Genomic DNA, 16,178 nt, shown 5'->3' with positions numbered 1-16,178 from the left:
TCTCCTGGCTGTTGAATACAGGCTGTGTCCCACTCTGTGCATTTCCCTTCCCTTTGTGAACCGTTTCTCATGTGACTGTTCTGTATCAGGAGCATCGTGCCCCTTTGTGGCTTGCTCTCCATACATTACGTGCACTCAGCCAGCATTCAGGTTCATGTGGGGACTCTGCTTAGTACCCAAAATAACTTGTAGTTGCTGCCCATTAGTGCTGATGGACTCTGTGCTTTCAGGTTGTACATTACACAGCTCTGACCCCAGCTGGTGCGGTTTTACTTGATAAAGCCTTATGGGAGGCGTGCGAGACGGTGCAGTCCTGCTTGTCTGAGGACATTGGACAAGGCAGATGGGAGGGAAGGAATAGAGAGCTCTGAAGTTGAGGCTTAAATAAAAGGTGTGAGGAAAACACAGATGGAAAACAAAAAGAGGGGAAAATATAAAAGGCAGCAACATGTGTGAGAGTTGCCAAACGAGGCAAAGGAGAGAGCTGTCAAAAGCAGCGAGACATGAAAACGGATGTGCAAGTCAGCAGAAGAAACAGAGCGAAATGAAGGAAACTGCAACACATGGTGTGAGAGCCACGTCTTGGGGTTTATCTTCAGCTATGATAACAAGCAATAGACACTGAGAGGGGAGAATCAAGACAAGTCGTTGCAAATTGTTACTGGGAGTTACTAATAAGGATCACTGGGCCGGGCTTCCAGCTGCTCATGACTTGTGAAAGTTGCAGCCTCTGCTTGCAAAGCACCTCACAGGCAATTCAAAACCTCCTCTCTGTTGTCTGAGGAGTCCTGGAAAAAGAGAAAGTGCAATACAGTTTTAGTTCTAAGTACATTTAGTTTTTAGTTTACACTTAAAAATAAAATGTGAACTTCTGTAGATCAGCAGCTTCTGAGTGTTGTGGGATCAATCAGTGACTGCACTGAGTCTTAACACTCGTGTCTTCTGACCCACTGAAGGAACATACCTGCTCATCACCTGCGTGGTAAATGGCTTCTGCCTTGTATCTTTGCACCTCCTAGAAGGGTACAACTTGTTGAGGTGTTTCTCGTTTAGTCAGTAGCTCATTCCTGGAGCTCGCTGGCAGGTGCCACATCCTTGTTGTAGCTCAGGCTACTTCTCTGGGAATAGATTGAGGTGGGATGTGCAGGAACTCAGTTTTGTTGGTATAATTCCTTCTACTTAGAGATGGGGGCAGCAGGGAAGCAGCACTGTGCTGTGGTTTAAGCCCCTGGACTCTAAGAATACTCTGCTCCTCTGGTGGTCAGCCGTACAGTAATCATCCAAGCACGGACCATTCAGAGGATGTAATGTAGGGGTGACCTAGGAGGTTCCCCTCTGAAATTGTCATCTCCCCTGCAGGCCCCTTGCTCCATCTAGCTGCTGTATCCTGCTTTCCTTTCCATTGCTGCAGAGCTCTGTGACCAAAAGACTAAAGTCCCAGAGCACCCCACCCCAGCGCACCCACTTCATCTTTCAAATTCTTCTGCTGTTGGCATTTCTGAGCTACTAACAGATTCTCTCTCATTTTCGCAGACTTTTCCTCATCCTAAACCATAATAAATAGAATGTGGTCCCCAGTTTTCCCTCGCCCTTGTGCGAGGTGGAGTGGGGAGCTGTGTGGCGTTTGCAAGACAACTCTTCTGGGCATTCCTGTTGGCTGGTCCTGTGTGTAAACAGGTCTCCTTTTGCTTTCAGGAATACAGAAGCTCGTATTAGCAGGCAGAGTGGGAGAGGCTATAGAAGCCACACAACAGCTCTATCCTGGCCTCCTAGAACATAACCCCAACCTGCTCTTCATGTTAAAGTAAGTATGAATAGTTCTATACTCCCTAATGCTGAAATGTGTAGATGAAGGAAAGAAGAAAGAGGCTGTCCAGCCATCCAGTCTGTCTGCACAGCTTGGTCTGGATTCAAACTCTTTGAGATCCCTTTGGGAGCCAGTGGGAGAGCACATAAATTCAGTCCTTTGCACAGTGCCTGTAGCAATGTAGACGTAGCCCTTCTGTTGCTGCTCAGACCCACTATGGCTTTGCCTCATGAGGTCAGGCAGAAGTGGGTCTTCCCAGCCTCCTGAGATGTGTAAGGACAGTTCCTAGTTAAGCTTAATGGAGAACTCTCTTCACTGTCACTGTGGATATTGTATTTTTTTTACCCTTGCCTATATGCCATTGGTTTGGCAGATTTAGTATCTTCTCCCTGAAAAAAAAAAAACAAACACACACACACAAAAAACTACACAAAAAAACCAACCAACCAACCAAAAAAAAAAAACCAACAAAAAGAAAACAAACCAGCCACACACAAAAAAACCCAAACAAACCAAAACCGAAAAACAAAACAAAACCACAGTTGAATTTCAGAGTACCTGCAAAGATGGTGGAAACGGAAGCATGCTGTAAAGGAACAGTTTCTTCTTAGCACAATGGAAATTGCTTTTTGGGAATGTCTCAACATTCGTTAGCATCAAAGTTGCATTTTCTGAACTCCTTCCTCTCATAGTATTATCAGAGCACTTGCAATACAAAGGTACCAGGAGTCTGAAATGTCTTTTTCAAAGCCTAGAAATTTAACTCAAAAAACCTCACTGCAGAGCATCCTGGCTGTCACGCACCCTTTTCTCCCTCTTCCCTCCTATGAAATCAGGTGTCGGCAGTTTGTGGAGATGGTGAATGGGACAGACAGTGAAGTACGTTGTTTCAGTGCCCGCAGCCCCAGATCCCAGGACAGTTACCCCGGGTCCCCCAGCTTAAGTCCTAGACATGGATCAAGCAACTCACACGTTCATAGTACCGGTAAGTGTGGGGTTTTTATCTCCTGGTGAGAAGAGCAAATGTTAAAGGTCAACTACTGTCCATTACCTGCTATTTTCTGCATGTTATTCTATGAAATGCTGCTTTCCTTTGTGATACCCAGCTGAGAGAACATACTGTTGCCATGAGTGTCTCTACTGTCATAAAATGGGGTTTGCATCAGTTATTTTCCACAGACAATTGTGTGCAGAGCACATTATTTCAGAATAAAGAAGCTTCTTAAGGTGGCCTTCTAGTGCAGCCACTAGTGACTCAGTGTTTCACTGACCAAGCTGTAAGAGGAGGTCTGGAAAACAAAGCCTGTTTCTCCTACCTTGGAGTCTGCAAAAGAATCGTTTTTCAGTAAGGACCGAGCAGAAGGTGCACTGGTCTGGCCAACTGAGAGAAAGGTTTTAAGGGGTGTCTTGCATCAAAGCTTCTCCCTCTCCCATGGACTCTACTGCCCTAAACACGTGAGAAGGGAAGAGTTCTGTACCTGCAAAACTAACCTCTGAAGCACCAACTCGTTGGAGTTTTGGAAATGAAACTTAAGGATTTGAAGCAGAAAGAACAAGATAAACCAGGATGCCCAAGATATCTACCCTAGGTAATGGCTTTGAAGATGGAGTGGGCCAGGGAGTGTGACCTGCAAAGCCCCCAAAAACAGTCTGAGCTGCTTCCAACCATCTGAGGGTGTTTTGTTTCTGTATTCCTGCTGCTGCGTGTGACAAGCTGTGGACAGGCAAACATTTAAGGGAAGGAAGGCAATTACTTGAACGTCTCCAAGCTGTTACTCACCTTCCCAAGCCAATATCTTTGTTTTCCTATATGACGTTGCGAGAAACTCTGGGTATGTTTCTCTGACTAGGTAATCAGAATGCTCCCATCAGTCCATAAAAGCTCTTTTTAATACCTGTTTTCAGCCAGGAGGTACCTACATAAAAAAACCAGCAACACAAGGCAGCATTCAGTTGTATTTGTCTCCATGCATGGGACATCACCTTCCACAGTTCTCTGTTTCAGCTCTTGTGCTTTCAAAATTGTGATAATTTCATCAGTGTGTGTTAAAGATTAAGCAGAACTATAGCGCACAGTCTGCTGCTTCTTTCCCATGAAAATGCACAAAATCGCCTTTTGTTTGAATCTTTGGGTTGTTGTGATAAAAATATAAATGAATTCCCTAGATATAAATATAATTGTGCAATCAGCTGATGAATTGTGATATATCACCATCACATCTGGAGGAACAGCTGTGCCAGGTCACATCATCTAGCCAAGATCCTGAGTCAATATTGGTTGCCTAGGCAGGAATATAGGAAGAAGGTAAGCCCATAGTGAGTTTTTTCCAAAATATTGTTTGAGTCCCTAATGATTTGCCATCGTCTTGGTATTTAATAGCCCCTGTAGGTTTAGCCAGTCATTTTGAATATAAAATTTGCGGTAGCAGCCAAAGGTTTATATCCTGTGTCAGTGAGTTCCACAGCTTGATAGGCACCTTTTGTGGGGAGGATGAGATTTCAAGCCTGGCTCTCAGTGATGTCTGCTTTCCTGAACAAGGAAGGTCAGCTTGTGATTTTTAAGAGGATTGTTATTGTTTGCTGAGTGTTGTGTGAATCAAGTAATGTAAGACAGTAATGTAATACAAGTAAGGTAAGCCTGCGCAGTTCTGCTGCCCAAGAGTTCTCCTTGTGGCCCAGGTTTCACCTGTGCTTTCATAGTTTTCTCATATAGAGGTTTTTTGAGAAATATTTGGGCTTTTGAGAAGAGAGTTTGTAAACTTCTTTACAAACCATCCATGGTTCATATTTCAACAGTAATTTCTGTGTATGTGTGCGCTGGTTCTGCTCATCTCTTCTTTACAGCCCATATTTCAACTTCCTTAAGCTCAGATGTTGCTGACGAGCACTGGGTTCCTTCCATGTTCATTTGTGTTTTCTCTAAACCCCACTGAATTTAAGAACAATGAATAATAATTTAAGGTCTGCTGTCTTATTTTGCTTTCCTCCTTTGGAGTCTACTCTCTTGCTAAATTGTTGACTTCACAACAGAGTGATATTGTCAGTCTGGTCTCATTTTTCTCTTTCTTCTTGACTTTCAGGGGCAGATAGTCCAACCTGTAGCAATGGAGTCATGTCCACAAAAAGCAAACAGAGTCACAGTAAATACCCAACACTGAGTTCATCGTCTTCATCTTCCTCCTCCTCCTCCCCCTCATCTGTGAACTACTCGGAGTCCAATTCTACAGATTCTACCAAATCTCAGCAGCACAGTAGTACGAGTAACCAAGAAACCAGGTATTTTTTTTCCTTTGTAGATGCCTGAGGAGGGTGAGATGGTGGAGAGGGCTCAGTCTGCTTTCTGAAGAGCCAGAAGGGCATCTGTCCTCCTCTTTTGAACAACAGAGTAACTTCATTATCTGCAAGGTCACTACTATTCCCAGCAGACAAAAGCGTGTTCCAGTTCTCCTGCTCTGGCTCAGGCTTGGAGGCCATCTCATAAGGAATATTATGATGCTCTTGTTTCAAACACCAAGCTGTCCCATTAAACCGATGCCGTCAGAGCCCAACATGATAGTTTGCAGAGAAGCTCTCCCGTTGAGTCTGGTTTTCTTACTGCTGCCTCAGCCAGTCATAGAATCATAGAACACCAGCTCGGAAGGGTCCAACCTTTCTTGGCAAAAGCACAGTCTAGACAAGATGGCCCAGCACCCTGTCCAGCTGAATCTTAAAAGTGTCCAATGTCCACTCATTCTCAGAGTACTCTGCTGAGCAGAGTTTGTAGTCTCTATCATGACCTCTTAGGAGCCATACAGCACGTAACTGAGTGTCAAACACTTGTTCAGACTCAATTTACCACCCTCCAGAATAATTTGATAATGCTGGATTTATGATTTTTTTTTTGTGTAGAGCACAAGTTCCAGCAAGATTTTCTCATTGTTTCAGTTAATCAGCAGTTAATTCAGTCTGCTGTCTTGAACGTTAAAGCCCAGAGCCCTTGTGTCCTGCACTGCACTTTTTGCAAGGGTTGGTGGTTTACTGCAGCCAAGATTTCCCTCCTGTTTAGTATGTTAGTATGTTACCTACTGTCTGGCTGCTGTTGGCTGTCCCAGAGATGACAGCTTCCTGAAGGGGAAACGATAAGTGCTCTGCACCTGTAATTATAACAGGTGCTTTCAGAACAGAAAACTGTTTCATGAATTATCTTCAGAAGCCTGCGACAACTTGTGCTGCACTGAATTAGACCATCTGGTCCCTGTAGTCCAACTGGTGCCTTTCCTGTTTCACTGGCCGTTGCAGGGAACCTTTTGGCATCGGAGCTCTTCATTTCTTCGCTTTCTGATTTAGACATCTGACTTTTCTTTCTTCCTTTCACCTCAGTGACAGTGAGATGGAAATGGAGGCTGAGCATTATCCCAACGGAGTCCTGGAAAATTCATCAACCAGGATAATGAATGGCACCTACAAACATGAAGAGATCCTGCAGACGGATGAATCCAGCATGGGTAGGGCCTCAGAGGCAGGAGGGGTAAAGGGAAATAGAAGGAGCTGGTATCAGGAGTTAATATTGTGGTTGGATTGTGGGGAAAAAACATCTACTTTGGGATTCTTTCCCCACCTCAGTGAATGAAGTTCTCAAGATGCCCATTTCAGGGGCAAAATGAATCTGTCCTGGAACTAAAACTAGGTCTGGCTTTTCATAGTCTTGCAGCAGTGCTGGTGATGTTGTGGAGCAGGGAAAGCATATAGAAGTCAAAGGTTTTTTCAGTGCTGGTGATAAATCCCAGCTCAGAGCAGTCGTGACACTTCTTCCAGCTGAGGAACTGAAGCGAGCTGTGAAAGGCTGGCGGGTGCCCAGCTGCACAGTGTCCTCAGCGCACCATGGTCAGCTGTAACTGTTTTGTTTGTGGGTGCTTTAGCCAGGAGGGAGAGGAAGAACTAGCTCTCTGCCTCTGAAATTGAGGATTCCTACAGTTAAAATGGGTGTTGTGGCCACCTAATACTGGGAATTTGATGGTGTTGGCATCTCTGACTGAAAGTTATCTGAGTCCAGGGTTTGTTAGAGCAGGGGTTTCCGTGTTGTGTGTGCTGTACTACACGCATGAAAGAGTAACACAGCTGGAGTTGCACGTTCCTATGATGTTATCAGAAGACTTGGTTTGTAGGTAGTTCTCAAGCACTGAACAAACTGAGCTCAAGTTTTCCCTGTACCTAACAGGTGTATGAAAAAAACAGTACTGGGAAAAACACTACTCACTGTTGTAGGGCAGGGATCGGAAAAAGCTTCCACTGGGATAAATTTAGAGCAGGGAGCAGCTCCCTGCTCCAGAAGGGGAAGGAGTTTATGGGTAGCATGACACAGCGTGGGCAGTGCCAAGGAATGAGAGGTGATTGTTATTTCTCCACTGCCTTTCCTGTAGAAGACAGCTGCCCCCAGAGGCAGCTCTGCGGAGGGAACCACGCTGCCACGGAGCGAATGATCCAGTTTGGACGGGAGCTGCAGATGCTGAGTGAGCAGCTTTGCAGAGAATATGGGAAGAACACAATGCACAAAAAGATGCTTCAGGTAAGCCTGGGCCTTGTGCTGCATCACAGCAGTTCTCTGAGCCAGGACTGGGGTTGTGGGTTCTCTCGCAGAATTCTGGGTGGCCCCCACTTCTGCACCTGGTGAGTAAGAGGGGACCTGCATGGGGATCAGAGCTCGAAACTCAGTGAACGTAGCGCATCTAGACCCAGTTCTCAGCACAAGGGAGAAGAAACACAGCTCCTGCCTGCTTTCGCTCTTCTCCTCTCCAGATGACACTCTACGTGCCTTCCCATGCTGGGCTCCCCTGCCAGGTGGAGGGGTCACTCTCTTTAATGTACTATTGTGATGGCCCAGTGTGGTCCCTTGCTGCAAAGAAGAAAAGGGCCATTTATTTTCAGGAGGTGGGCACCTATCACCTTGGTGATGGCAGGAGGTGCTGTGCCTGATGGACTTGGTGGTTTTTCTGTGTATTTGCAGCTACGTGTGACCTTATTGTGCCTTTCTGTTCTCTCATGCAGGATGCATTTAGCTTGTTAGCGTACTCAGACCCTTGGAACTGCCCCGTCGGTCAACAGCTGGACCCGATCCAGAGGGAACCTGTGTGCGCTGCTCTTAATAGTGCTATATTGGGTAAGGTCTGGTTCCTCTGTGAGCGCCACCTACAGGACATACCTGCTCTCAAGGGCTGTCCTGTGGCAGGCAAGCCTGTATTAGGAAAAGTTCAGATATACTTGTGTTTAGCTTTTGCCTTGCTTTCTGTTGCTGGGGGCTCACAGGGCAGTGACACATGGAGGCAGGCAGGAGGGAAACCTACAGAGAACAGATCCACCTGAACGAACAGATCCTCCCTTCCTTGGGTCTTCCTCAATGCTGCTTCCAAGGTTGCTCCTCAAGATTTTCCTCCCTTGCTCACTGAGGAAGCCAAGATCTTTTTGATGCATTTCCTGCCCTTCTCCCATCTTGCTCCGAACCCACCTGAATCAGTTCGCTGGCATTAGCAAGGGCCTTTTCCATGCTGTTTGGGTTGGTATAGTTTTGTCCTGATATCATCCTGCTTTCTGGTAGGGAATGCAGTTGCTTTGTTGCAGCAGCTCATAAGTGAAGCAGGTTTCCATAGTGTTGGCTCTAAAGCAGAGTGGGCCATAAATCCAGTTACCTTTCCTCTCATGTTGGACATGCAGAGTGAAATGGATCTGTCTTCCCTTCGAGCGTTACCTCTGCGTGTTCACCATGTGCTGTGCCTGCGAGGGGCCAGGGAGCCTGGCCGCCTGCAGTTCAGTGCTGGAATCAGGGCTGTGGTGATGGTCCAGCCCTGTGTTCGTTCCCTTCTGGTCATAACTGTGCAGGGAGGACACCCCTCTGTGCAGGGATCTGGTTACAGGTTGATTTTCTTCAGCTAGCAAGGGAGCTCCCTTTTTCTGATGAGCTTTGCTCTTTGTGTCAGCAGGATGGATCATGGTTAGATCCAGGTACGAGCAGTCTCTTGCCCTCCTCTGTGTCCTCAGGGATGAATGTTTATGCCTGTTCTGCCATTTTCATTAGACAAGAATGTTCCTTGGTCCAACAGCTTGTTGTCATTTACTCTCTTATCTTGAACCTGGTATAGTAAATGCAGTAGCTTTCCCTGGTGGAAGTCTTGTGCTTGCAGTCAGTGAGTTGCCATGTCATTGCTGACCCTCCTGGCATCTTCAGCTACAGAAAATCCCATGGTGGAGAAGTGGGTATAGTGATAACGAGGTCGTGGCCTGCCACCAGTCTGCAAGAAAGGGATTGTTTCATTCTAGGCAGGGCCCTTGATCCTGTCACCAGACCCTGCACTGTGTCCAGACATATTTCCTAGTGGGTCTGTTGACCTCACATTGAGAGTGCCAGAAGTAGATTTAGAGATTGTCTTCTGGAGGAAAGAACAGCTTTATGGACAAACCCATGAGGGCTCCTGTTCTGTCTGAGTAAAAGAACAGAAATTAAACGGTTTGGGAAGGAGAGTCCCTATGACAGTCAGCATGGACAGGTGTCCGGCAGGGTGGCTCAGTTCTAGCTGTTGTTTGTCCAGTGCTTGAGGAGCATGGACAAGTTGCTGAGGGTTGTCACCAGGGCAACATGGAAGATGGTGTCTGGACATGCTTTGTCGCACAGGTCGCAAGACACCTTGACTAGCTCAGCTGAGGATTCCCTCTCGCATACATATCAAACGTGAAGTTGAAGGAAGCAGTGACCAGTGAGTGGGTTTGTCTGGGGCCTGGACTGCTGTGGAGACTTGCACAAGTGGGAGGGATGGAGAGGTCGCCTCTCACTTGGTGCCAGTTTCTCCTGCCTTTCCTTGTGCTGCCATGCTTTGACCTCGTGCTTTGAGGGTTTTTTGGCAGACACTGAGGCAGCAGGAGCTCCGCTGCCTTTTTCTTGCTCTGGCCACCACAGCAGCACTTTCTCAAAGGCCCTGTTGAGCTGAGACCACATGGCGGGACATGTCCTGGGTGGTGGGGTGTGCGGAGGAGCAGTGGTGCAGAGCAGCAGGACTCGGGAGTAGCTTGCTTCCCGAGCCAGCACCTTCTGCCAGGGCTGCCGTGACAGTGCCCAGGTGGGACTGAGAGGGACCCAAGTGCAGGTGAGCTGGCATGCAGCCAGGACACCTCTTCTAAACACGTGTCTTTTTTTGCCCCCACAGAATCTCAGAACCTGCCAAAGCAGCCCCCGCTGATGCTTGCCCTGGGCCAGGCCTCAGAGTGTTTGCGGCTCATGGCTCGCGTGGGCTTGGGCTCCTGCTCCTTTGCCAGAGTAGACGACTATTTGCACTAGCCGCCAGAGCAAGATGGAGCTGACATCGTTGAGTGCTGCCCTTCACCCTCCGTTGCTGCCACTCGACACCACCACCTCGTTCGATAGCCTGACCTCCCTGCCACCAACACCCCCTCTAGCGCACACACACGCTGCCGGTGACAGGATTGAGTGCGTCCCTCACCGTGTGGCTATTCCTGACCCCAGGAACAACCGGCAGATCTTACCTGTCTCCTTGCCATTGCTGCGGCTCCAGCGGCACTCAATATTTCACTGGTTATTCTAATGTAGCGCCTTCCGATGTAGGGATTTCTCTTTATTTTGATTTGAGTTGTTTCTCATGGATCCAACAGTATTTTATCTGGAGAGTTTTGCTGAGCTGGTTTCTGCTGATTTACTGAGGAAGCTCATCAAGTTGGTGACAGCTTGTTCTTTTTTTCCCTGTTCCCTCCATCGTGCACATGCAGCATCATCTTCTGTGCTAGTAATCTGAACTCTTCTTGCAGTGGCAGTTCAGAGGGATTTTTTTTTTTTAATTTTATTTGAATCCTGTTTATTAAAAAGGTCTCTTCCACCTCCACAACGTCACTGATGTATTTATTGCCCGCAGACTCGATCCCAGCCACACACATCATACAGCCTCGCAGGAGACCTGGTGAGGTAGGTCCTGTCACACGTGAATGATGGGAATTGGAGGAGCTTGGTCCTTCGTGGTGCACACCTCTCAAAGAGCATGAGGCTCCCAAATGCTTGTCTTTGTGAGTGGGAAGAGTAGAAGACTGGGCGTTGCCTATGTTAGTGGCTACGCTGCAGAAGCATCTCACAGCCCTGAGAAACAGGTAGATCCAGCTCTCACAGCAGCTGGTGGGACAGGAGTGGCGAATGTGAAGTCATCTACTGCTGTGCTGGTAGGAGCAGGTCACGTCAGCCTGCAAGAAACATCCGCGGGTGCTGCCCGGTTGGGCTGTCAGTTTTTGTGTTAAATCACAAATCCTCTTTTTTCTCCATATAGGAGGACTCTGTCACTAAGAATAGTAGTATTTACTGACCCCTCCGCGTAACAAGCACTTCTAAATTTTGGAAGTGTCTTGAGAACAGTAGTGTGAGCTGTGCTTACCCTTGCAGGTGACACATGCCAAGATCAGGTTGCAGGTTGGGGTCAGTACCAGCTTTGTAAGGTCTGAGCTGCTCAGAAGGGAGCAGCAATGTTTCTTTACAGATTACTAAGAAAATTATTTTAGTTTCAGGCCCAAAAGTGACCAGCAGGGATGTGTGGATGAGTAACCTCCAAGTAAGATGGACTAATATGTCCCTGCTGCAGTATGTATCAGGCCCAGGGACTTAAGTGCTAAGAAGCTTTTGGCATTCAAACCTTCTGCCTGTGTTTCTGAGCCTGTACTTGTAACTGGTGAGGCTGTGCCACACAACCACGTCCTTTCCATCCTCCGATGTACTGCTGCGAGACTTCAGGTTCAGTCTGGCTGCACAGGAGGAATTGTAATTCTGCACCAAATGAATTTTAGGTTAATAGCTCTCAGAAGGGCCCAGGGAAGCTGAGACACAACATGTATTTTACTGCTGTTCATTTCTTTTTTTTTTTTGAAGGGTCAATGAAAGAGGAACAGATTGTGTTGAAGTTTGCCTTTAAAGTGGAGGTTAGCCTGTGCCAGGGCTTCAGGCAGCAAGAGAGCTTGTGTGCCACTGGAGAAAGAAAGGTGGTGCGTGACTTCTGTGCAGTCGCCCGGAGCTTTGAGGATTTTCTGCATTTGCAGCTGGATTTTCAGCTGGAACATGAGGTCTGAAATCAAGGCAGAGCAGGGAGGCAGGTGTCACTTGTGCTGCAGCAGATGACCATGGCCGTGAATGTGCAGGTGCCGTTGGAGGTGGTTGGGAATGCCTGTTGCTGCCTTTTGGTGAAGGTTTTGCAGCAGTGCTGGAGCCATGCTGGCCTGAGAAAACAGGCAAAATGGGGTTTAGAGATGGAGAGGATATTTTTACTGGATCAACTCTCATAGTTGAAAAAAAGGCAGAGGGAGCTCTGCGTACCGAAGCTGTTCTGGGCAGACAGGCGCAGGGGACTGCACTAAGCAGACGAATTTAACTTGCAAATCTGGGTCTTATGTTTCAATTCTGAGGAACAGCTCACATGCCTGAAAGCTCATCTGTTGGTTTTCAGCTCTGCTTATTGTCCTAGTGATGGACATTACCCCAGCCTGCAGTTTTTACCTCGCTGCAGTCACAGAGATGCTTTTGGTGAGCAGGATTCTTCTGTGGAGCCTCTGCTGCTGGACCCGCCAGGCTGCCCCAGTGCTGCTGCTGCACCGGAGGCAGCACGCGAGCTCGGCCTGGTGAGGCGGTTTTCTGCAGGCTCGCCATTTCTTAGGCCAAGGCTTAGGGCTGATCGTGGCTGCTTGGGTTGGGAATAATCTGATACCTGGTGTTGCCTTTCACCTTCAGTGACTTCTTCGGCTGTCGGTCACTGTTTAACTTGCTGCTGTCTGGCTGCAGTCAGACCTCTCCTTTGTAGCAACACCAGCTTTATCTCTGAGTTTTCTTTGTTCCTTCTCTTTGTGATGATTTAAGACGAGTCTCTATCATGTATTATACTAATGCCCTGTGTGGTCTCTCAGCACAGCTCTACTGACTATCCTAGAGCATTTTTTTGTTTTGTTTTCCCTTTCACTACCAAAAAACAAGAAATGCTCCTAGATACCTGCCTATTCTGGTGCCAAGAAATGTGTGATGGAGTGATCTGTCTGTCTTCTCATGGAGACCCTCCCAGTGGTGGAAACCATCTTGCTGTTACATCCTGGTTAGTGCTGAGAGGCCACACTCTTAATGGGGATTAATTGCATGTGGCAGGGCTGCGTCACTCTTCCTGCTGCTGACGATGTGCAGCACATAGTGGCAGCAGATCCCTGTAGACAAACAGCAGTGGTGCACTCAAAGCAATAGTGCTGGGTTGAGTTGTTTTTCCCTTTCCACTTGACCCAGTTCCCGACTGACCTCACAGCTGTAACCAACACCCATCACTGCTCCGGCTTCTCACAAGCTCTAGTACCTGATGTCCTGATTCTGGTTTTTGGGGGAGTGCAAAGGCTTTTCTGCTGTAGCTTATCCATCCCATACCTGTTGCTTTTTGGTTTTGTTTTATTTCAAGCGTTCTTGTGGTTTCACTACTGGTTTCTGTGTGTTGTGTTTGGATTCTGACCAATGTGGTCATGACTCAGTGTGGGGAAGAGAAATGTGTTTGCGGTGTGTGATTCCTAGATGAGATTTCTGGTTTGGATTTCCTAGGTTATTTTTCAGAGCCTCTCAGTCTTTAAGTGTCCCTGGCTGCTCCTTGGCAGTTTGTGTCAGTTGAGACTTGGTTTGAAGTGTTGTGGTCATTTTACAAAGTGAACAGAACTGAACTGAGGTCTTTGAATGTGGTTGTACACCTAACCACAGGCTTCATGCAGTTTAAAAATTACTTTTTAAAAAGTTATTTGGGTTTTTTTATTCCAGATGCGTCCCACTTTGCTCAGAAATAGATGATCTAAGCACGCTGCAGCCAAGACTCTGCTCCATCCGGGCAGCCCCTCACAGTGTCAGTTCTCCCACCAGCCCTTCAGTGAAGCCCGGTAGATGTTTGTGTAGCCCGTAGCAGAAACTGCTGGCTTCCCAGTTCTCGGTGAGGGTGACAGGGTGTCAGCTGTGGCCCAGCATTACAATGCTGATGATATTGGGTATAGGACTTCCCTCACGAGGCTGACACATCACCAGGCTTGTCTCACACGGACAAGGGTTTGTGCTGCCCGCAGTGGTACACAGTTCTGTGCACTTGGGATTTTCCCATCTGCTTCCTTATTCCTTCTGGTTTGTTTTTTTTTTAACAGTGACGTCTCTACCTGTCCTCAAGTTGTGTCCTTATTTTTCATGTAGTCTTATCAAGGCACTTTTGCCATTCTTTAAATAGCTTTGTTCTTGAGGCTCTCTTGAACAACTGGAACAAGCGGAGCTGGTGTAACTAGCTCTGGGGATCGCATTTATCATTAGCATCAGGCATCATAAACCATCTCCTCCAGCAAAGCAAACCTCGTTGGATTGCGGTGATGCTGCTGTGCTGTGGTACCTCAATACTCGTGTAGCACATGTGGCTTTGATGCTGGTTTCAGAGTTCCTCCTGCCATCATGGGGTTGATGGAGAAAGTGAACCGTGACAGCCAGGCTACATAGCAGTATGTAAGTTCCATGAAGCTGCGTGATGCACAACACGGCGTCAGGAAGTTCTGTCCACAGAGGGCAGCAGGCAGAGAGGTCCATCATGCTTCAATCCTACGCACAGTGAGGCCCCGTGACGCTGGTCACAACATGGGAGAAGGGACATGTTCCTTGGCAAGGTGGTCCTGGTCCACCCAGGAGTCCCCTTTGCAGAAGGAGCAGCTTCCTTCAAACCCTGCCTGTGTCAGAGCAGCCCGAGTGGTGGATCCAGAGGGGAGTAGGTCTCTTGTAGAGAGCTGGTGTGGGGACTCCAGCTGTACACGTCTGTCCTGAGATGTTTCTGCAAAAGGGCTGGGGGGAACATAACAGGGGACATATGCTGTGAGCTGCTGGGACACTTCTGCTGCCCCAGAACAATGAGTGATGGAGGGAGCTGCAGTCCAGCAGCTCTTACTCCGATCCAAAAGCTGTCTGTGAGCCATGTCCCGTCTGCTGCGGAGATCAGAGAGCTGGAGGAGCTGTCGGTGGGGTGAGCGTGGGGGGAGCTATGCCAGATTTGGGGAGGAAAGGTGAGCAGTTGAGAGCCTGGAGGCCTCTTCCAGAGGAAGCACTAGCTGCTCTCTACCGACCTGCCATGCAGCAAGAGGTGGCAGGTGATGGATGAGTGAACGTGGCATATCTGTGCCACATCAGAGCCTGCAGCCTTGAGCTGCAGCAGTGCCCAGAAAGCCCAGGCTTGAGGAGCACATATCCCACCAGCTGTTTTATTTCCAAGAGGGAGGCTTAACTCCCTCCTGCAGGCAGGAAGCCGAGTCCCATGTGAGATTTACATTTAAGAGAGACATTCCTGGAGGCCACGCAGACCTCTGCTCCTTGTTGAACCTCCCCCAGCCAGGCAGACACCTTTTCTCTGGTCACCCCACTTGGGTTCAGGCACACACTCTGACTCCTTTAGCTGCATCCTCCCTCTGGCTGGGAGCACAGCGGATTTGGCAGGCGGGGCTCCTCATCAGCTCAAACTTGGAGAAAGGAGGAACAGTAGCTCTGGGAATAATCAGGCTTTTAAAGAAAATTTCAAAAATACAAATGTGGTGACTCTTCCAGACCAAGGACTCTGCACGGGCATTTGATTGGGATTTTTCTCTCTCGATCCCACCTGTGCACGCTCTTCACGGCTCTCCAGCAGGAGGAGGCTGCCGGCACCTGAAGCTCTTGCACGCAACCTGTTCGGTGGTGCAAGCCCCAGGACCTGCCCACCACGCAGTGAACTCTCTTCTGCTCGTTGCTCAAAACTCAGGTATGAAATGCTCAGCTGGAGCATGGGGTGCGAGGTCTTTGCAGGTTTCCAACCAGCCCTGGAGCAGCGGCCACCGTTGGCCTGCGACAGAGCAGGTCTCCCTGCACCGCTCCAGGCTTCTCATCACCTTCGAAGGGGGGTTCTCTCCTCTTTGGTACAACATCAGCTCGATGGACATTACACAAATTGTGCACATTGGTTCAGTCTAAGCTTAGTATTTGTGAATTAAGTTATCTGATGCTTCGCATGAAAACTTCAAAAAGGGGAGGGTGGGGGATTTTAACTGAGAAAAAGCCTATGAAAATATACTGGAAATATGGTAAAGAAATCAACGTTCTGCTGTATATTGACAGAATTATTTTTATTAAAATACACATCCATGTGCAAGAGCTGGCATGGAGCCGTGTGCTTTGTCGGTCTCTGCTCGCGGGGGAAGGTGAGCAGCGGAGCTGGTGTAGGCAGCAGCTTGTGTCCCTTCCGAGAGGGGATGGGGCTGCCTGCCCGCGGGCAGGGGGGCAGGTGGTGCAATGATGTCCCATGGCTTGGGAGACATCAGCCCTGGGACCCACCGCTGGCTGGAAGGAGCTGGG

General features: G+C 48.2%; 1 protein-coding gene across 1 annotated transcript in view; it reads left to right on the top strand.

Moving 5' to 3' along the window:
- RANBP10 (RAN binding protein 10) overlaps positions 1-15,898 on the top strand; it is a 70,192-nt gene extending 54,294 nt beyond the window's left edge. The window contains exons 8-14 of the mRNA XM_065640964.1: positions 1,696-1,804; positions 2,644-2,792; positions 4,888-5,083; positions 6,167-6,291; positions 7,207-7,352; positions 7,832-7,943; positions 9,979-15,898. Of these exons, the coding sequence (XP_065497036.1) occupies positions 1,696-1,804; positions 2,644-2,792; positions 4,888-5,083; positions 6,167-6,291; positions 7,207-7,352; positions 7,832-7,943; positions 9,979-10,109 (968 nt within the window). The 3' untranslated portion in view covers positions 10,110-15,898. The remainder of the gene's footprint in view (positions 1-1,695; positions 1,805-2,643; positions 2,793-4,887; positions 5,084-6,166; positions 6,292-7,206; positions 7,353-7,831; positions 7,944-9,978) is intronic.
- The last annotated feature ends 280 nt before the right edge of the window (positions 15,899-16,178 follow it).

Source organism: Caloenas nicobarica, chromosome 9 (assembly GCF_036013445.1).
Source record: "Caloenas nicobarica isolate bCalNic1 chromosome 9, bCalNic1.hap1, whole genome shotgun sequence".
In the NCBI taxonomy this organism is placed as follows: domain Eukaryota; kingdom Metazoa; phylum Chordata; class Aves; order Columbiformes; family Columbidae; genus Caloenas; species Caloenas nicobarica.
Note: the sequence above shows the minus strand (reverse complement) of the source record. Positions and strands in the feature narration are given on the sequence as shown.